The sequence below is a fragment of the Cyprinodon variegatus genome, unplaced genomic scaffold (assembly GCF_000732505.1).
Source record: "Cyprinodon variegatus isolate N-32 unplaced genomic scaffold, C_variegatus-1.0 Scaffold10, whole genome shotgun sequence".
NCBI lineage: Eukaryota > Metazoa > Chordata > Actinopteri > Cyprinodontiformes > Cyprinodontidae > Cyprinodon > Cyprinodon variegatus.
The window spans coordinates 2,279,640-2,301,994 of record NW_015150463.1 but is presented as its reverse complement, the minus strand read 5'-3'; the positions used below and the strand labels follow the sequence as shown (position 1 = coordinate 2,301,994).

Below are 22,355 nucleotides of genomic sequence, written 5' to 3'. Positions count from 1 at the left end.
ACAGCGTCTTCCTTCCATGGAGTAAATCCATGCCCAATCAACTTTTCAAGGTTTCACCTCATTACACAACAGATGTTCAATTAGATTTATGTTTGGACTTTTAGTGAGTCATTTCTGCTTTTTATCCTAACCCCTCCATCAAGGCACTTGCAGTAAACTTGGGAGGAAAGACCTTCTGCTTAGTCAAATTTTTCCATCATCCAACAGGTTTTCTTCCATGTATCTAATTACATCCGTTCACCTCTAAAAGGTGTACAGCACCTCCTGCATTGTGCTGGGGAGCCTTGGTGAATTCTTTGGCAAGTAAAGATGCTCTTATTTTGAAACAAAGTTTCATAAGAATCCATTTGAAAATAAACATTTATCATATTATTGCCATTTACAAGAAATACCCCCTTTTTACAATATTTTTCTGTTTCTATAGAAACTGTTCTTACTCTGAAGGGACCTCAATAACTATCCATAAACAGCCCTAAGAAACTAACAGTAACCATATTAGGGATTTAATTGCAGTTTAATAAAATCTCAAGAGACATTTGGCTTCAGAGAGGGTTGAGACCTCTGCAAGAAAAACATCTATGATAGAAAAAAAAAACAAATAACTGCATTTACAGTATTACATAAATGCAAAGCATGAGTGAAATCCCTTAAAAACCTCAAACAGGAAGGAAACCTAAACAAAAATTTGGTGACAAAGCTGCAATAGAAACTTCAGCTAACCATGACAGACCAAGCAAACCGACTGTGGGAAAAGGTATAGCCTCTTAGGCAAGAATTTACCACAAAGATAAAAACAAACAAAACAAAGGCCTTTTAGTCATACTTTCATTTGCCTGAAAGTATTTACCAGTGAGCAAACTCTGATGTCAGGAGGAGATCACAGGTTGAAGCTCTGCAAGACTGGTTTCATGCTCTGGGAACAAATATCTTTAGAACATAAAGACAGAACTGTTTTGGGGTGCAAAAAAAAAAAAAGATAATCTTGCAGCTAATTAAAGATCATGTCATTGGAGGCATTCATGGAATGCATAAATCTGTTCTTCTGTTTTATTAAGTTGTTCAGAGTTCTGTTATATGAGCTTTTTGATAATATGTCTGCTTTAATATTTTTTAACCTTAAAGAGGTAAATAAAGTTATCTGAAAGGGCTAAAAAGCTGCCCCAATGACAGAAAAAAATATTTTTCCAGGACAAAAAAAGAAAATGCTAACAATATCTCTTAAAAACAGAACCCCAGCAAGTCTTACCTTAAATGATGAGAAATGTTGTTCTCCTACTTAACTTTATGCAGCTCAAAATCTTCTGAGCAATGGGCTCAGTGTGTGTGTTGTGCAGATGGATGACTGCATGTGTGTTTTCTCCTTGGAAGGTGTTCCCCCCCCGTTCTCGTGACCCTACATCACTCGGGCAGAGGGGAGCAGATCATATGAGGAGGAGGAGGAGATGAAGCAAAGGATGAGGCGGAGTGCATGTGAAGCCTATTACAGTGCAGTGTGTGAATGTTTGATGGAGTGGCGTCACAGCAGAGGAAGAGCAAAGGGCCTGGAGTTTCCTGAGCTGGTCGTGGGACGAAGGGGTGGCGTCTCAGCTCTAAAGCCATCGCTATCGGGCTTCTGTCGTTTTTAGGAAATAAAAGGAGACACTTGTTTCTTCACAACCAGAATTATGGTCCACAGTTTTTGAGGCACTTGAAGAAAGTGTGCGTTATGAAACAAAACAGGCCCCAGAAGCTGGCAAACTTTTTTCATCCACACTATTCAGCACCTTCTGACGTCTTTATGACCAAGAGGCAAAGGGATGTTGGTAATTGCGGAAACACTTATGTGATTTAACCAAGATATTCCACAAAAAAACACTTTGAGGCTCGCTTCATTGGACCAAAACACAAATTTGAACTTAATTGAAAAGAACTACCGTAAATGAGAACGAAACTGACCAATCATTAAAGCTTAGCGTTTAAAAAATAGCAGATTGACTGGTCAGACTGGAAGGTTAAAAAAAACAAACAAGCTGAGCCAAGAGAAAATGTTTTATTGTAATTTGAACACAACACAGATACAGCCACCTTAAAGTGTGCAAAGGAAGAGGATAAGATTCAGTGTTTCCCTGCTCAGTCAGACCCCCCACCTCAGCGGACTACAGATCCCAGAGAGTGAACGGTTGAGCTCAGACCGAGTCCACATGTAAAGCCAGGCAACAACAGTAACATTTAAATTAAGCAGAAATACAAAACACAAAGCTTTAAAATCTAGCTTCATTTATTTCACCTCAAAAACTTTAAAACACTAAAGCACATTAAAACAGTTCAAGTTCATTTTAAATACTATTCTAAACTACATCTTAAAAACTGTCTAAAAGCAGGTTTCAAGTTGATGAGAAGCAGCCTAATAAATTTGATCTGCATTCATGCAACTGAAGTCAAAGAAAGGATGATGCCCTGCAGTGTAACTATGAAGGTCATTTAGTGAGGTCTGAAATAACAATATGAAAGGTGATCCTTTTAAAAACTGTTCCACCATCATTTCGAGTACCGATTCTGTTATTTCTCACTTAAGTTAAAGTTTTTTTTTTTCACAGAAAATGTAACAAGTATCTCTTATGTGATAACTGTCAGGTGTAGACATAGCTTTTTACCGAACAACTCTAAACTTGGCAACTGCTTCAATCAAATAACAAATCCAAAATAGATTGCATCAAGGACATCTTGGTATTTTCTGTTCTAAACATCTATATTTCTTTCTTTCTATTTTTGGAAACCCATTGATGTTCAAATACAAAAACTTACAGCTACTTTCCGTCAATACTTGTATGGTTATTGTTCTTTTTAGTTTATTCTTCAAATACCTCTTAGGCGATAACCAAAAACCACTTATTCAGTTATTTTTTTTGTTTTCTGTTAAAACCACAAACATCTAAATCATTTATTGGTAATTTCTAACTTAGGTGTAGGCAGCATATAATTGTTAAGTGGAAGGAAAGCAATCCACCCATCTATTGTCTATATCTGTCTATCCATGCAGGGTCTTTAGCAGGTGTTGGAGGACAGGTCCTGTCTCCATCACAGGACAACAAAGACATACAGAAAAACAAACACTTAGAGATAAAGGTAATTTAGAGACCAATTAACCTGTGGAGAGAATCCATTCCTTCAATGAGGAGAATCCAGAAACACCCAGAGCTGAGATTTGAACCATCTTGCTGCTAAAATCTTTTTTTTTTTTACAACTAAACAATAATATCCACATGCAAATTTGTATTCTCTCTCAGGTTTATTATCAGAGAAAATTTGTAAACAAACCAAAGTATGAAAAGGGGAAGCAGCTGTAAAGCGGTTTGAAGCAGAGTAAAAAAAAAAGAAGAGATTAAAACAAACTATTAATGATAAACATGAAAGATTCTGGTTTAAACTTTGTAAACTGTGCAGGAGTCACAGCCAATATGTAGAAGGACGTCCTCAGATCAGATGACCTTCTGGCCCGCTGACTGAAACACCTCACCTCTGCAGATAAAATCCAAGTAAAACACCCTGATGTTTGTGGTGGAACGTTGAAAATTAGAAAAAGTTCAGAGGGAGGAGATGGTCGCTGTCAACCTACTAGGATCAATCGCTTTATTATTTCCAGTGACATCATTGAGGTTTCCCTCATTAAATATGATGCTTATGTTTTCTTTTTTTAGTTGCGTTCCTATTTCTGGTCAAATAAGATGTTTATCCCGAGGTTCATTTTGAACATTTGACATTTCATTCTACAGAAGACAACAGGGTCTTTGCATCCTCTGGTTTCTCCTCTTCATCACTAAGACAAATCAGTTTTATGAGTTGTTGTTTGTTTTTTTTTTAAGTTTTAAAAGAGACCTGTGTTTTAGTGTTTGTTAGTGACACACTGGGAAGCCTAGCAGCTTCCCCGAGAGAAAGAGCCCAGAGTGGATCTCCATACATGGAGCGGAAAGAGGCGCAGGTTACGCTGACTCATAGGCGTGTGCTCAGCCACACTTATATACAAACAGTAACATCAAGTTCAGGACACACATGTTCACAATCACAGTTAATGCTTTTTCACACACACTCCTGTAAACACCCCCTCCACCAATAAAACACATTCAATTGTCCATAAATTAAACAAAAAAAAACATATAAATTTGAAATATGTTTTCATAACTGGCCAATCTGGCTGAAGCCTTCAGGAAAGCAGGTCCAACTTATCTTGACAGGCGCTGGTTCAGAAATACATCCACAAGGAGCTGTTTAATTGAAGGCAAGGCAGAGGCCTTGTGACGCATGAGCTCAGTCAGAGTTAAAGAAAAACAAAACGATTCCTTAGAAAAAGTGGCTTCAGAAGCAGCAAAAAAAAATAAAAAAAATCACTAAATCCCTATCTGACTGGATGGTTACACATGTGGATGTGGCCTAAACCAGAGTCTCTGCATGGCAATTTGGGGCTGAACAGGGGAAAATTAAAGCATTTCAGAACCATGGTGGAGACGTTCAGCGTGCCAGTGCAGGCCCGGTTACCTGCAAGCTCACGCACAGAGGCAGGAAACTTCTTTTAGTTTGTCAAACGGGTGCTGTGGGGGATGTAGGGTCTCCCTGAGGACGGCCATCTTCCATCATTCGGGTTCACAGTGAATCCTCCCAAAGGGATCAGTTCCTTCAGCTACAACAAACAGAAATAAATCTCAGTTCATCCAATATCAAATATTTATGTAGAAATACAGAGAAGATATTGTTCTGTTTATTGTGTTTATCTATGCTGAAGCATTAACTCAGTAACTTACATGACGCTACCTGCCAATCAGTTAGAAAAGCTATTTAGCATCTTACCAATCAGTGATCACAATTTGTCTCAGAGCAAAATGCCCCTGCAGGAACTGACAACTAGGCCTGTCACAATAACAAATTTTGAAGAAAGATTAATTGTCTCAAAAATTCTTGCGATAAACGATAATATTGTTTGAAGACCTTTTTACACTGATTTAATGGAAATGACGTAATAATGCATGCATTTTCCTGCCAAAGATAAACACACTTTATTTTCAACAGAACACTTTCTGGAACTAATTAACAAAATAAAACGAGAAGTAAAAATTAAATGGACTCTCAGTCTCTGTTAACTTAAAATACACTTGAATAAAAACTAAACACAAGATAAAACCACAGTGAAAATAAAAACGTATATACAAAATATCACATTGGTGATATGTATGTTTTGTGGGGAATTCATACTGTCTATCAAATGTCTGCAACATTTTTCGAAATGCCGGCTTTTCAACACTATTAAATGGAAGCATCTCTTTATCAATTAAATGAACTACGCTGTCTGTGAGCGTATATGTGTAGGTTGGTTGTATTGCTGCTCTTAGTTGCTACTGTTTTATGACAAATGCGACATACTGGCTCGCATAGGTTCAGCGGTTCGCCTCTGTCATTTGGTTTGAATCCGAAATACTCCCACACTGCGGCTGTTGCGCTCGGCTTTCAAACCAGTTCCATTTCGAGCTTTTTCCCCCAACATAAGATGTGGGTTTTTTCTTTTTACCTCGCTAACTTCTCACGGGTCTCTAAAGCTGCAGAAGTACAAAATGATGCGCGCTGACTACCTGATGCAATAGTCCACTCCTCCTCACTCCTCAAAAATGAGGAAGGGGAGGGGTCAGTAGATAGCACCGGAGTTAAGCCTTTTCATCCAGCGTCATCAATAGGAGAAAAACACAGGCAGAGACGACATAGCCGATAAATTAAATGACGTGGATAATTTTTATTTATCGTGCAATTAATTGATTTATTCATTATCGCAACAGGCCTACTGACAACACTGTCAGGATCATTAGAAACACATTGTATTCATGGGCAAATTAATGAAAAAAACATCAATAACAGGGTTAAAGGTTACCAGTTAGGAACATTCAATTCAGATAGGTGTTACTCTGATCACTTAAAGGATGGGATAAGGTTGATTTCATTCCCCAAACCTAATAAAAGATGGATAAAGTCCTGAAGCTGACCTGCCAGCTGCTCCAGCTGCTAGATATGGGTAAGTCTGGGGTAAGGAGCAGTTTCGTCTTTTGAAAAATAGGTTAAAGAAATTAGACTGAATGCAAAGTGGAAACCTAAATTTAAATAGGTAAGGAATAAATATAAATGGTTTCATTCAATTTATGTTGCGTAAATTATTAAGGGTCCTCTGGCTATCTGGGTTTTTACTAATCAAACTGATATTGTTTCTGTTGTTTTCCACCATCTCCCAGACTGATGGATCACTGCTTTATGTTATATGTAAAAGAAAAAAACAACAACAAAAAAGTAATAACGGTACTGACCCCAATATAGGCCGACCCTGATTATAAGACTACCCCCCCTCTTACCAGGACCAGTTTTTAGGAACAAAATGTATTTGGTTCAAGGAAACTATTTGATATTGAAGTGGTAAGAATTTAATTGAAATAATATTTCAGTGAAAGATGTGTGCAATGAAATAAAAAAAACAACAACAACACACTAATGACATTTAATTGAAATTTTGCAACACTTCAATTCAAGTGCAGTCTGAATTTTGCTCACAGAACGACTCAAAAACCTGCATGAGGCTTTTACTCACAGACGTCCCCTGCCTCGCTGTCACTCCTACTCTCACCCTGCAGCTCTGCAATTCTTTGATAAGTTTTTTTTTTTGCTGTTCGCATTTTTCTTGTCTTTCTGAATGTATCTTCTGACACTGCACTCTGTAACTCCGTATTTCTCTGCTGCCTGACAGGTGTTGGATGCCTCCGCTGCGTTGACCACCATTATTTTAAAATTGGCGTGATTACTCCGCCTCAAATGTCGAAAAACTTGACTGATTTTTGATCCACTCTGTTCTAAGCTCTCTAAACTCTCCATTTGTAGCATCTTTGTCACTTTTTCTCTGTTGTGATAAAAAAAAATGACCCCAGCCACAGTGAGGTCACTGGCTTTACAAAATAACTAGCGCCTCTCCTGTTGCGTTCATGTAGCGACCACAGACAACTGTCAACCTGTATATAATACGACCCCACATTTTTACATCATTTTTAATAAAAAAAAAAAAAATGTCTTATATTCCGGCCAATACGGTACTTCTAAAGTACCCTTAAAAGCCCAAAATCAACTTTTGTTTATCTCAGTATACTTGGATTTAAAACAGATTGTCTTTGCTTGGTGCTAAAATAATATATAAAATGTTAGCAATGTTCTTTATGCTACCTGATACTCTCTTCTAGTCCGTCTCCTCGTCCTCCTGGCGTTCTTTCTCAGACAGAGGTTGGACCGTTCCTAACAAACCTCTTCTCACTATGTAAGGGCATGAAGGGCCGGTGGGGATGTCAGCAAAACCTGAAGGTTTAGGAAGAAGAAAAGGAAAAATAAGAAATAGGGAAAGATGGCTTAAGTATGGTGAATGATCGAAAAAATAATGGAAAATTTGAATGAAAAAAGATCAGGGTGGGTTTGAAAAGCTGGAATGTTTATGTTTTGTTAATAAATATTGAGAAGAAACTGTAAAAGCAGAACATTAACTGTTCAAGTGTGAAAAACTTAAATCTCTTAAACTATATTTTAAAATCAAGTTCCTCAAATTTTGGGCTGTATTTAGACCACAGCTGAAGAAGTTTTTTTGGTATCAAAAAAACAACTGTCTTCCTCTAAATCTTTGAATAAAGACATTAACCACTCGGGGGCAGTAAAGAGCACTAAAATATCACTAAGACCTTTAGGACCAAAATCCAAGAAATACATATAGTTAAATGCAATAAAATATATTGCTTAACTCTAATTAAAAAGATTAAACAGAAGAAAAATTCTAATAATTCAGAAATGCATTCATAATTCAAACATGAAAATCAAGCATTTAAGTTAATAATCTTAAAAATCATGCATGATTACAACAATAAGACTGATTATTTTCACAGTGTGGCAGGACATTATAAATGTATTATTTATTTGTTTTTTATTATTAAAAGAAAAAAGTAGTAATGTTCCCTACCCTTCATGACGACTTCTGGCAGGCCGTATGGCTCGTACTCTGTATCATCGAAGGCGGCTGACAGCTGCGTCCTGTTGCGACGGATCCTTTCAGCAAGTCGGGCCGGATCAGCTGGGATGGGAAAGGAGCTAGAGAGCAACATTTTGTCGCCTGTTTCGGCCTTCTCAGCTGAACAAACAGATGAAGCAGGAGGAGATTCCACTGATTTTTCCTCAGCATCTAAATCCTCCTCAGTCTGAGTTGCTGCAGAAGCTTTAGAAAGCAAACTGTTCTCAGTTTGACTCCCAACACTCACAACTTCGACTCTTACATCATTGTTATCAGAGTTAGTGGAGGTGCCTGTTTTATCCGTTCCACAGTTCAACATGGCTTCCTTTGCTCCCATGTAACAGTTTTCCACCTTGGTTGAACTTGATCCAGAGAAGCTGGGGAGATCTTTGGCTACGTGGTTTTGGGAAATCTTCTGTGGTGACAGTTGGATGATTTCAGCATCTTTACTCAGTTTGTTTTGTTCTGGACAACTTTCTGGCTGCTGCAGGTTTATTTCCTGATTCTCTTTCTCTGATTCCTGTATAACAGTAAGAACAATGCATTAATAAATAAATAAATAAAAAAAACAATCTGTGAAACGTTTAACCTACACTGTTTTACTCAAAGAAGAGAAGCAATTAAACAGATAAGTTGGTCAGTGTTTCCCGGAAACGATCCAGATAGAAAGACGGCTGGCATAATATGGAGCCACATAGAAATACAACTTATTACAGAGCATCAAAGATATTTGCATGCTTAATGACTCACTGAACAATAAATTAGGGATTTAGTTATATTAATCTGTACATGTTTAATTTATTATTTTACAATCTGCAATGTTACTTTTCTATAAATCCACTAAATTACACATTTACCAGTAAATATCAAATTAATAGGAGAAACATATGGTTCTATTTTTTTCTCCAGAATGGACTTTATTTATCTAACTCCCATGACTCTGAAACACAAATAATACACAGTATTGTGTAATGTACAGTTTCACACATTTAGTACATTTCTTTAAACAAATAATTAAAAACCTATAGGGATGCAAATGATTGATAAATGAACTTAAAAGGTCGACCGGTCTTAGAGATCAACCAACAATAAATTGATAAGCAGTCGTTTTCTTAACAAACCAGAGGGCTAAATATTTTTTTTACAATGTGCTGAATTCAGAAAATGATAATACACCATTGTATTTAATCAATTTATTGCTCAAGCTGTATTCAATTGTGACTGAATAAAATTAAATGCTCTTATTAGTAAACATCATTAAACCTAACAAAAAAAGATAGACTGAAGCAGGAAGTGATTCTGTATAAAAAAGATGATAAAATATGTGAAACATGGTTTCTAATGAAGGGAGATTTAATAATCATGCTTATTGCTGGCATGTCCTTTTCAATCATGTTACAAACGTTTTGTATAATGTTCTCTGTTTTTCTACCGTTAACCTCTTCAGCCCGCAGGTCAGCTTTCCAAAAAAGCCATACTTTAAAAGGCCTTTCTCAAACTGTACACTGCCTAAAAGGCTAATCTTGTTATCAACTGACGTAAAGGGCCTGGAGGATGATGTTGATGTGAAAATTTGAAATTAAATTATTCTGGGCCTGAGTAAATTAGATTTAAATGGCCAGAAAACAACTTTTGAATAAAAAAAAAAAACGAAAAAAAAAAAAAAACAGATCTTTACATAAAAAACCTCTTACTTTTCTGGTAACAAAGGAAAAAAGAAATTAACTGTGACTACAACATCTAGGTTACATATGTAGCATGTTAAATGTCCATACAGCACTCCATAATTGAGCAGTTATAGATGACTGGATTGAACAAAAATCAAGGGAGACCCCTACTGTGCCATTTTGGAACAGTTTGGCATGATNAATTGTAAAACAACCACATGCTTTGTTTTAACATATGTGCGGAGGTTTAAAGTAAGATCATTTTGTTTCCCTTTCCCTTAGTTAAACCTCAGCTTGTGTAATTAGGGACACCCCCTGACTTCAATAAATAGCGAGGAGAAAGCTGAAGACCGGCAGAGTGGGTTGGAGATTTGTAAACTCCGCAGTCTCTTCCTACTCTCCTCGTGAGTTAACTAAATTAATTGTCTCTGTGCCTTCTTTCTTTCCCTGTATGTATGTATGTATGATGTTTAAGGTGCTTAGACCTGACAAGTGCAAATTATCAGAATTTTGCTAATGAGTTGGATTTCGGTCGATTCAGTGGCTTGTTGGCTTTCATTAGAAAAGCATAATTCGGCGCTGCTACGTGTGTTGCTGAAACGAGGCCCATCAAAACACTTGGTCTTAATTTGCTTTTCGGCTATCTGAGTGCTATTTGGCTGTGAAGCTGTGGTCAGTGGATATTAAAATCAAGTAGGTAGTCATGTTTTAGAAGAACATCTAGACATATAATAAGTTTGTGTCAGTAAGCTGACAGCTACAAGCTAATTATTGTTGCTAAAGAGCTCCATCCCCATTGAAAGACGGAGGGGCTAAATTCTCAACTTCCGCACACAGCAGATAAGTTACGCTGCTAAACCAAGCAGCATGGATAAATAGGCGCCATTTAGTAGATAACTTAATGAGTTTATCAACTGTTTATATCAACAAACACCAGTGCATAAAGTTCATTCTGCAATTTTTTTGTAAATAATGTTGAGACTTTGCTTAAGTATTAATAGCAGACCCTCTAGTGGACGGCCATAATAATAAAGCACTGGTGGAAATTCCTTTCCGGTAGACGTTATTAATTAACTGGAACAAATTATAATCTATTAAACAATTAATGGACCATTAATAATTTGATTATTTGTTTACATCCCTTATATATGTATATCTTCAACTCTTTTTATTTCGCTTTCCCCCAAATAAAAACCAGTGCAACCAGTTGTCATCAAACCAAGCTTAAAAAGCTCTTACAGAGTTTCCTAATGCCACCTATAGTCAAAACACAGAACTGCAACCCTCTTCTCCTTGTTCTCGTAGCTTGCACTCGCATTTAACAGGGTTATTATTATTATTTTTTTTACCTTATCTGGAGTTGCCATTGGTGCCTGAGTTGAGCTGGACGCTGGTCGCTTTTAGTATCCAAAAAATCAATTTAGAGTATAACCCTTTGATTGTTTGCTAGGTCGGATTAATACGTTTGACGGCACATTCACAGAACAGAGCGAGTTTGAAACCGAAGTAAATGCAGGAAAATAGGCTTCAGGCTTATACATACATCAGCATGAAACTACTGAGGTTTTAGTTTCCTGCTATGGAACAGAGAGCTCAGAAGTGATAAAAAGTGTATATTTTAGTCTATAGGCAAAATGCATGTACATAAATGTGGTGGTGACAGGATAACGATAGATGGATGCTTATCTTCATAAAGGGCAGAGGATCAGGTTATAGTTGATGTGTAGATAAATGCAAATGGAGGAAATCAGGTAAGAATACCTGCCAGAGGCTGTGGAAGTTTAATCATTTTGGAGAGATTTGCTTTTAAAGATGAACCCCAAACATAGAACGCGAGGTACAATAGAAAGATTTAGATAAACGTCTATTTATGTCCTAAAAGGACCAAGTCAAAGAATAGACCATAAACAATAATCAGTGGCAAGACAAACAGTGATGCTTCAGAGATTCTTTCTGACCAATTTGACTGAGTTTGAGCTGTTTTGGGAGCAAAAATGGACAGAATTATCAGGCTCTGTACGTGCAAAGCTACTGGAAACATAATAAAAGACTAAGGGCTGTGACTGCAATAGCAGGCAGCTCTATAAAGCACTTCACATATTTTATTTTTCAAGTTGAATTCAAATAATTAAGATTAGGTGCTGACACCTAACAAAATAAGGAAAAAGGGAGAGACCACTAAATCACCTGGTCAAACTTGGATGTGTTCTGTGTGTATCCCTGCGGAGCCTTTTTAGAAGAGCGGATGCTCTTTGGTTCAGGAAGGCTGCCGTTCTGAAGCCTTATGTTGAAAAAAGAGAAAAATATCAACTTAATAAGACTCAGACAACTTGTATTGTCATCTTGTATACACAGAGTTTATACAAAATGAAATTTAGTTTTTAGTGTAGGAGTGATCAAGTGTAAACAGTAAGGGAGAAAAAACAAAATAAACAACTAAAAACATAATAAACATCTAAGATATAAAAAAAAGCCTGACAGTAGACCATCACATATTTACTACAAATGTGGCAGAAGATGGTTGGTTTACCTGGAGAACAGCATGCGGCCCTGCAGTTTGTTAGAGGAGCAGCAGAGAGATAAGTCATCCTCCCTGATGATGGTGAGGACGTCCTGATTCTTCTGAACCAGGCTTTGAGCCGACTGGGAACGCCCGGAAACAGGAATCTGTGACAGATCCTCATCGTCTGTGTTGGTGAGCTGCTGCTGAACTGCAGAGGCTGGTTGGGAGGATAGCCTCCATAGAGTGAGCTCCTGGGCCTGGGTCTGGGTTTCCTCGGTCAGAGTCCTGACTCTCCTCTGTAGCACCTCAAACTGGACAAAATGGATACGTCTTAAAATCAAGTTACCGTATTTTAACTCAGATGTCAACTTTCAGCACACAGAACCCTCGAACTGGTTTAACATAAAACAAACATTACACTATGGATTTATTTCCTGTCCTCCTAACAGCATATTTTTTAGTCAAGTTTCCACTTTTAGAGAACAGGATTTGTTTTCTGTGGATCTTACTAAGCAACTGTATTTCCCACCTGATCCATAAGTGCAAAAAATAATTAAAAAGATAAAAATATTTTGAAGTGGCTGGATTTTTAATGGCATTCTATGCCAATCAGACGGAGAAAATACTTCAGTTAGTCTAAAAGTTAAGGGATTAGGGTTTTGTCCTGGAATATTTTCCAGCTTCTATGTTACAAACAAAGAGCACAGTAAGTCACTAAATGTTTGGTTTCAAATAATAAAGAAGCAGTGAAATCAGTCTTTATGAGAACAAGGTGTTGTCTTTACACTCAGTACCTGTTCTTGCAGATGTTTTATCTGAATATTAGACATTTCCTCAGGATTTCTCTCCTCACTCATGCTGCTCTTCTCTTGTCGTTCTAAATCCTGAGCTTCATCGTCAGTCTTCTTCACATCCATTTCCAGTAACTTGTCTGGCGCTGCCTCCTTTATCACCTCCAGTACATCTTGCCCTGCCAAACAGGGTGCAGGACCTGGGTGTTCTGTCTGGTTTTGATTCTTGCCGTCAGTCTGGGATGTTTGGTCTCTGGTGTGCATGTTAGCCAAATCCTGGATTCTCTGCTGCAGCAGCTTGTTTTCCTGCCTGAGAGCGAACAGCTCTGTAAACACTTCGACTTTTTCTCCTTGTTGACTTGACGGGTCCTGCTCCACCTCGCAGACAGACCCGCATAGTCTCCCCATGTCTGGAGAGGTTTGAGGCTGTGTTCCAGAGGTTACTGCTGCACTTTCCTCTTTACTACCAACAGGTGGAGCCATTTGAGCATCACATTCATCACTGTTGGGCTGAACTTCATCAGTTTGAACTTTAAAGTCTGAAGGAGGAACAGGAGTCGGAGCCTCCTCTTGCTCTTCCGATTTCCCTGTAAACTTCTCATCTTTTTCTCCCTCTTCAGTTAACAGTGTCTGTTTCACTGCCTTGTTTTCTTGCTCCTTTAGTACACTCAGCTCTTGCTTGCATTGGATAAGTTCCTCCCCTTGCCTCAAGAGGGTGCTCTCCTTCTCCTGCAGCTCAGCCAGGAGGCCTACAATGTGCAGACTCTGCTTCTCAAAGGCAGTGGTCAGCTCCTTGGTTTGACGGGTTACCTGTGAGGGCAGAAGAGGAGTAAAGCTTTAAGTTCTGAACCTTTTATCACAAACATTATCACCACAATTCCTAGATATTCTCTCAAAAAGTGTTCATCAACTTTAAAAAGCCCTGACTTTACATATTTCCTACATTTCCAGCCTGAGTGGGACTTTAGAACTCTGTAGTAATGACTCAAATGGGAATTTCTGAGCTTCACAGAGGAAATACAGGAATAGTTTAAACCATGATTTGAAATGCAGCTAAGAATCTAACTAACAGTATCTTTAACCTTCCATTCCTAATAAGATTATTTTAGAGAGTAACACAATATTTCTGTATGTTATACACAGTCATTCTCATGTACCTGAATCTGCAGGGCCTCAAATTTATCTTTGAATTTTTTAGCTCGTTCAGATTCCTTTGCACACTTTTTCTGCAGGGCCTCCACCACCTGTGTCTGATCCCCTTGATGGGCTGAAGGACACATTTTGGTCCTATCTGAGGTGTCTTGGGTTGCCTCCTCACTGAGGTGGAGAATGTGTGCACTTTCCGTGGACAGGAGGGTGTTGCGTTGGTTGGTGGTCTCACAGAAGAGGAGGTGTTCCTCTGGTGAAGAGAGGAGACTGTCGGTAGAGCAAATGGTGTTGGAGCTGAGCTCATCGTCGTGTAGAGATGGCATAGGGCTGCTGGCAGTGGAGAGTTTCCCGTCCTCTGTGGAGTCTTCTTCTCTTCTGTGCTTGAGCTCCTCAACATCAACCATGATCTCTGCTAGTTTCAGGCTCAGCTCTGTGTTTACATCTGCATCTGTGTTTATCATTTGGTTTCTCTCCTCTTCCTCTCTCTCGCGCTCCTCTCGTTCTAAGGCCAGCTGAGCTTTCACCATTGACAGCTGATTTTTCAGCTGGATGTTTAGTTCAATCAGCTTGATTTCTCTGTCGTTTTGTGTCGGCTTCTCCTCCTCTTCTTGCTTCTCTTTCTCCATGTTCTCTCTGCTTCTCTTCATCTCTGCCTCCAAAGCAGCAACGGTCCTCTTCAGCCTTTCAGTCTCAGCTTTCTCATTTTCCAGCTTTGCCTTCAGGTCTTTTTCTTTCTCCTCCCTCTCAGCTGCGAGGTTAGAGTGCTTGCGACTGAGCTGTTTGAGACGGGTCTTCGCTTCCGTCTCTGCCCGACGCTGAGCTTCCAGGTCCTCCAACCGTTTCTGGAGTTCTTCACGGACATCGCGGAGATCTGAGCGCAGGAGGTCGTTCTCCCTCTTGAGGTCCACAGATGAAACTCGCTGATCGGAATCAGGACACTGTTTACTTTTAGATGAAATCAGACATTCTGCCACAGGTGAGCTTTCAACTTCTTTTGCTCTGTCAAAGTCTGCCGATGTACTGAGGGGGATATTACTTCTGTTCTCTACCTCTCTATCACCTTCTCCTCTTTGGCCTGGTTTCTGTAAACCCTCAGAGTTTGCAATGTTGAAAGTGATTTGCTCAGCATCGATTCCTTCCCCAGGTTCTCTGCCGGAAGGATACGCCACTGTAATCTCCGCCCTGCTCCCATCCCTATTCTGCTCCGACTGGGAAGCTGCGGGCCTCCTGCTTTGTGCTGTAGCTCGAGAACTCTGAGCGTACGAGGACTGGGAGGAAAACGACTGTCCAATAGCACCAAAATGGGCAGGCTGAGGAGCAGATGCTGCAGAGGCTTTTTGTTCTGGGGTATGAAAGAAACACAAACAGTTTTTATAGATTAAAACATAGTAATTCTTTATCTTTAAAACCTCAAACGTAAATGAAGATGACAGCCATGTTGAAAAAGCCACCTTGCAGCAGAATGAGAAAGTGTTGACCTGTGAACATTATTTCAGGAAGATCCTTTGTGGGCTAAACATTACAGAATTACTATAATGTGTCCAACTAAACTATTCTGAAGTTATACATTTATTGGAGGGGGGAATACAACAAACACAGAGCCGCTCTTTAGTATTTAAATGTTTCCTACAGTAGTAACATTAAAATTCAAATATGGTCATGACTTACTGGGCTTTTATGAGATAGACCAACAGAGAGCCGTGTTACCGCAAAGTGGAAAGAAACACTTTGTGTTATTAAGGTTTTTTTATTCTTTTTTTCTGTGGTTGCTTGTTTATTTTATGCACCTTGAGTCAAAACTGTTCAAAACCATCTTTTGCTGAAGCAAAGCTGAATGTTTTTTTTTTCTCCTGCTTAAATTATGGAAGCTAGAAGGTAAGTTGAATTCACTTTGATGAAGGGTTTGATCTGCTTGCTGGCCTTTTTATTTCTTTGACAGGTCCTCATGTATACTTATGATTTATTCTGTAATGCGGGATACTACTAATGACATCAATCATGATTGATTATTTTATAAAAAATGAAATGAAATGTCTGAGCTTCAATTCTGCTGTATTCCCATGTCCTCAAAATGGGCATATGCATCGGTTGATTCAACATGAGGGACCACACATCTTCACTCCAAGCTTGTTAAATCATAACCTTTGAGTGGAAAGATTACACATACAAGTTTTAGGCCCTGTTGTGTTTGTATGCAAGCACAGCCGTGGTCTATCAGATTAGGAGCACAGCAATGTCTTGGTATGTCAGCGGTGGTGCCATACTCTATTTTCAGATGATAGACTAAACAGTGCTTTAGGAGATGCGAGTTCTTGTTTATAGTCTGCCTACTTTAAGCTTATTCCTGTCTGTCCTTTTTTTTAAGAATGCTGTTTGTTTACTCGTGTTCTCTAACAAACCGAATAGTTCTTGGAAGAAATACTCGATTATTGCAGAGATAAAAGAAAAAGAAAAAACCTTGATTCTGTATATCAAGCACTCACTTCTACCTATCAAATTAAATAGTGTTGGTCTATCATATAAAATCCCACTATAAAAACACTACATTTTGTAGCTGGGAATACATTTAAAAATCATTCAGTTATTCTTGCTGCTGAACAGCCTCTCTGGGTTAAGAGCTCTCTTCTTACCCTGCAGTTCTTTGAGAAGACGCAGGGTGTCAGCTTGCTCCTCCTGCAGCCTCCTCCCCTCCTCCTCCAGAGCTCGTTCTCTCTTCCTGCTTTGCTCTAGAGTCACTGCCACACCCTCAGCCTCCCGCACTGCTTCCTAAAACCAGGGTTGGAAACAAAAAAGACAACTAAACAGGAGGATTAAATCTAGTCAATCAAACCAACTTGTGGAGTCCACAGAGCATATTAAACATTCAGCTTTAGAACCAGTGATAACTACATAGATCTACATGTTTACTGGTGTTCTGCAGATAAAAAAATGCTGTGTGGGAAGAAAGCACAAAACTAGACAGAGGCAGAATTTAACAAGTACAAAACAACCTGAACAAACAAGTTAGAGAGTAGTACAGTGTGTCATGCTGGTACACTTTGTTTGTGCTGCCTCTGCAGTTTTTAATCAGTGACAGACTTTTAGCATATGGACCTACAGGAAGCTAACACACAAATTCACCTTTTTTTGCAGCTGGACTTTTGAGCCTAGAATTAGAAAATCTTACTTTTGTTTTGGCTGAAGCATTAATAAACACAAAAAGAGGCCAGAGGTTTCTAATAATTAATTCATGCTTCAGATGCCGTCCAGTGACCAGGCTGACATATGGCATGCTGTTTAAAAATGTATGCCGATCACGTTAAACTCCACACTTAGCTAATGAATAACCGACCCATGCAGGTGCAGACAGACAAGACTTTGGAGCAGAGCTTTGTTCCGCTGTGTTACCGTTAGCTTGGCCTGTGTCTGGGCCTCTTTCTTCTGGCTCTCCTTCAGCTGCTCCTCTGTCCACTTCAGCTTCTGCTTCAGAGCATCCAGCTCTTTGTCCAGCGCCTGCTTCTGCAGAGACAGCTGGTTGAGAAAATAAATGAGGCGTTAGCTGGTGAAGATCAGTAGGGCACTTTAAGAACTCAGTGTTTGATTGATAAAAGGCTCTTATTTTAGTTGCTTTCATCAGGATGAGAAAAGGACAGCAAATAGTGCTAACATAAGCAGGCATACGGTGCAAGCATTCATTCCCTTTCAGCAGACAGAAACATTAGTGTATCTTATTTTTATTTAAATTGTCTCAGAAATAACTATCCGGTACTGCAGAGAAAAACTGTGGTGGGTGTTTTTTTTTTCAGGTGGAACAGAGAAGTTTGTCAGAATTCATGAGAGAAAAGATGGAACTACACATGGATCAATTCTGGAAAAAAAAACTGTTAGGGAATGGAAAATACTTGAGACTGGGGCACAGGTTTAGCTTGCAGCAACACAACCACTGTAGATAAGCAGCCAGGGCTACACTGGAATAGATGCAATTTGAGCTCATTTATTAGTAAGATTGGCCTATTTAAAGTCCAGAGCTAAAGCCAAATAAAAATTTGAGGAAAGTGCTAAACGTTGACTAGCAAAGATCTAAATACAACAAAGCTACTTTATGAACAAATCTAGGAAGAACTGTCCTGCAGACAGCACCAAGTAGGAGCTTTAACTGCTCAGGTTGCCTTTTTACAAATGCACACCACACTTTCTAAGCTTTAATTAGCTGCAGATTTTTAAAGCAATGGATCATCTTCCTTGCAACTCACAATTATACTCAAATGTTAGTCTGACCCAAAAAATCCCAGTAAAACATATTCAATGTTTGGGTTGTGACATAACAAAATGTGGGAGGAATTCAAGGTGAACTAATACCTCTGCAAGACACTTCTGCAGTTCTAACATGATTCTACAAAGCTGCTGGCATGTCCATGCGCAGAAACATTGTCTAATACTAGCAGGATTTCAGTACTGTACAAAAGCATTGAGCCAGACCTTCTTGCAATTCTGCTTTAAGTTTAATCAGCAGTCCATCCTGCTCTCTGTAGGTATTCCTTTGGACTTAAGCAGCTTTTTCTACTCATTTTGTCAGGCCTGTAAGGCTCTTTGAGTCAACACAGTGTCAACATATTATAACTAACCTAAGAAAAAGTTTTAAATCTGATCTTTAGGCATGTCTTCACTGAAAGCCTGAATAAGATTCAGTTTGTCTTGCTGAAGTTACACCAGTCATTACCCCAAATAACAGTTTGAAGAAGATTTTTGCACAAATACCCTGAACTAAAGAGCTAGCGAGCAAAAAGATTAGACTGTGAAGTATGATGCATTTTTCAAGACGATGCATCTGTTATCATCAGGGAGCCATTTAAGATCCTCTACAGATATGCATAAAATTTCTGATAGTTAGAACTGAATGATAAAAAAACATCAAAGTTATTAAAGAACTAAAAAAATTTAGATGAACACGAAGAATGAGCAGGAGCTCAAGAGTTCTGCACAATATTACATTCTGCATGTAAGTGATCCACTACCTACCAAACCGGTATTGTTAGTTTGTACCTGCATTAAATTATATTTGTTACTCTCTTCATCATGCTGTGTTTATGTTGTTGTTGTTAGGCTGAATATTTCAATATGTGTACCAAAGAACTAATTAACCAGGAAAAGGCATTTCAAAGCTTTACAGAACCCCATTAATAATAACCTGTCAAAGTAAACTTCTCATAAATTTCAGTTTCCACTGGCAGTTTTCTGGAAAAAAATAAATGTACTTCCACTGAGGGAATCGGATATCAATGGGATTAAAGACATTTGACTTTTGTTTTTTAAAGGTTTTTATGCAGCCAAACAACTATCAGCCAGTTTGGTGCATAAAATGTAATTTTTATTTTTAAGAAATTCGATTTTATAACAATATTTAAGCTACTTCTTTTGGATTTTGTCAAGCTCTTAGCATGTGGTAGCAAATGTAATCTACTCTCTATAGCAGCACTTTATTAGACTTGACTGTAGCTGGTGTGAAACAGTCACTACTGTTTAACACGTGTGACCCAAAGATGGGTGTCACCCAATAAGAAACTTAATTTCTGGTAAAGTTAAATACCAAGTCTTTTTTAAAACAAAAACTACGAAGCTGTAAAAAAAAAACAACACATTAATAATCTCCCTCCCATTGCATCCAAACAAAATCTTAAAGGTTTTGGGTTTATTCTAGAACTTAGAAAGCAAAGCAGTCATACATTTGTTACCTTTGCTGATTTTGTTTTTCCACTGGGGACAGACCAAGGGGAGAGAAGAAGAGGACGAAGCACAGTGGGAGCAGGATGTGGGAGAATGGAAACATAAAAGCAAGAGAGTAAGGCAGAAACAGGCAAGAAGAAAGTTTGGGAGAAAATAAAAACATTTATTGACATTCAGTACAAATAATACAATTGAAAGAAGTTGGAAAGAAGACTGAATAAAGAAAGGGCAAAGGGTTGGAAAGAGTAAAAGGAAACGGCTGACAAAACAGGGCAGTTGGATGAAACAGAGTCATGCAGCTCTGCAGTTTCCACTGTTGATACAAACCTCATATTAACAAATATGGATGTGTTATTTGAGAGGATCAGCTCGTGTTGTTGATGGGTATCATTCTCTTTTATGTATGTTTGTATTCACCTTGTCAGCCTGAGCCTGCAGAGCATTGTGAAGTGTCCTGGCCTGTTGGAGCTCCTGGTTGAGCTTATTCACCTCCTGCTGATGCTGTTTTTCAAGACACTGCCTCTCCTTCTGAAGCTCTGCTAAATCCTGAATCCAAAACACACAGCTGATTGTGAAACTGCACTGTGGAACAGAGAGACCTGACCAGATTCAGTTTCTCGTGTCTGACCCTCTGATGCACTTTCTCTAACTCCTTGGTGCGCTGCTGGTGCTGAAGCCGACTGCTCTCTGCATTTTGTCTCTGGCACTTCAGCTCCTCTTGAAGCTGCTTCAGTTTGTGCTCTGCTTCTGATACCTGAAAAGGAAAAGAAATCAGATCATTTAAATGTTTTTCATCAATTATGTTATAAATGAGTTACTGCATTTTAGCCAAGAGAATAATTTCTACTGTTGACGTAAAGCACCACATCCCTGAACAAAAGAAGGAGACCTCTCTTTGTAGGGTAATAAAAAAAGGGATTTTCATTTATGTCATTTATTTTTACTCTGTGAGCCTAATTATTAAAAAGATTAAAGTTATTTAGATTTTAAAAGAAAACTGATATGTATAAAGATAAAAAAAGGAAAACATATTTATTAACTTGTTTTCGTCATCTCTCAATTACTAGACATGCAATTGAGAGATTTAGATCAAAAGAATAAATTGCTGTAATATATAAACAGGGTATATGGGAAAAGGGCATTTTAAATAATCATGCTCAGATAAATTAATAAATAAATCTATGACTGATGTGTAGACAGTAGTAGTAATCAGGCATTAGTTTTTACCCGCTCTTTGTCCTGGATTCCCCGTGTCTGTGCCGCATTAAGCTCATCCTGCGTTTTCTGCAGGCTTAGCTCTTTGGCAGCGAGCTCCTTCTTCATTAAGCCCATTTCGCTCTGGATGGACTTCAGCTTCCCGACCTTCTCAGACAGCTGGTCCTCCAGAGCCAAGATACGACTCTGCAGTTCTGATGAAGATACTGTTGGATCGACACAAGACTAAAAACGTCATTTTAGATGTAAGAAAACAACAACTGGTCATTTTTATTTTTCCTTTACCTCACTGTATTATGCATATAAACAATGTATGCATACATTAGTCCTGTCCTGGTTCAACAAACAAGGAATCATTTTGTTTAAGATATAAGCACCAAGATCATCAGCAGTCGTCCATGCGAGTAGATCATTTCACTTTTTTACAAAATTAAAGACAACATTGATGCCTTTAGCTGAAAGTTAACAATATCTTAAAGAAAATGTGTCAGTGGAAGTTTGCACACAAGTATTATTTCCCAAGTCCTAAATGGATGAGTGGAAAACAACAACTTATAACAGCTGTTTGGAAAAACTGGCCGAATGTCCAGTAGTCATTCCCATTTTCTTGAATGCTGATTTGTTGAAGATGTAACTCAAAAGCAAAGCAGAAAAAGCATCAAAAGCTCTTCATATACTGTATTGGGTGAATCCATAGAGGTTGGTTTAAAGACAAACACATGGCTGATTTTTTTGAAAAAAATAGTAATAGCTTTAATAATAATAATATGTTTTAACAAGGAATATTCTGCAATGTGTTAAAATTAATTAGCATCACTTTATGTAATACCCATAAAATATGCATAGTTGGATGAGACTGAATGTTAAGATCGGAAGCAAAACACAGCTGTGATACAGCATAATGCATTTTCTACAGAAAATAGGCTCGATGGAGAGGAGCAGATCATAAAACACAATAAAACCACTAATGCCCCAACAGTTGAGGGCTCAATGTCTTCTTTCACACTTAACCATCTGCTTCCTCCTCTAAACAAACACATAAAGACATTTAGGAGCTGAGACAAAGGAAGGTCTTACATCAGGATCTGAGATAATAATAATAATAATAATAATAATAATACATTTTATTTAACAGCGCCTTTCTTGACACTCAAGGTCACTTTACAAATAATACAAAAAAAATAAATAAAAGGAGATGAAAATACAAAATACAGATACAGGAACATAAAAACAAAAAACAATCATGGATAGGGAAAAGAGCAGTATATTCCCAGATAAGCGAG

General features: G+C 38.3%; 1 protein-coding gene across 2 annotated transcripts in view; it reads right to left on the bottom strand.

The window, feature by feature from the left end:
- Positions 1-2,019: 2,019 nt before the first annotated feature.
- The window catches only part of LOC107087841 (centromere protein F-like), a 33,570-nt gene continuing 13,234 nt past the window's right edge, over positions 2,020-22,355 (bottom strand). For both annotated transcript variants that reach the window (XM_015379631.1, XM_015379640.1), the window contains exons 7-18: positions 21,085-21,278; positions 20,486-20,611; positions 20,275-20,403; positions 17,542-17,664; positions 16,785-16,920; positions 14,163-15,496; positions 13,009-13,815; positions 12,242-12,525; positions 11,899-11,992; positions 7,997-8,564; positions 7,219-7,347; positions 2,020-4,654 (exon numbers count right to left, since the gene is read on the bottom strand). In XM_015379631.1, the coding sequence (XP_015235117.1) occupies positions 7,232-7,347; positions 7,997-8,564; positions 11,899-11,992; positions 12,242-12,525; positions 13,009-13,815; positions 14,163-15,496; positions 16,785-16,920; positions 17,542-17,664; positions 20,275-20,403; positions 20,486-20,611; positions 21,085-21,278 (3,911 nt within the window). In that variant the 3' untranslated portion in view covers positions 2,020-4,654; positions 7,219-7,231. The remainder of the gene's footprint in view (positions 4,655-7,218; positions 7,348-7,996; positions 8,565-11,898; positions 11,993-12,241; positions 12,526-13,008; positions 13,816-14,162; positions 15,497-16,784; positions 16,921-17,541; positions 17,665-20,274; positions 20,404-20,485; positions 20,612-21,084; positions 21,279-22,355) is intronic.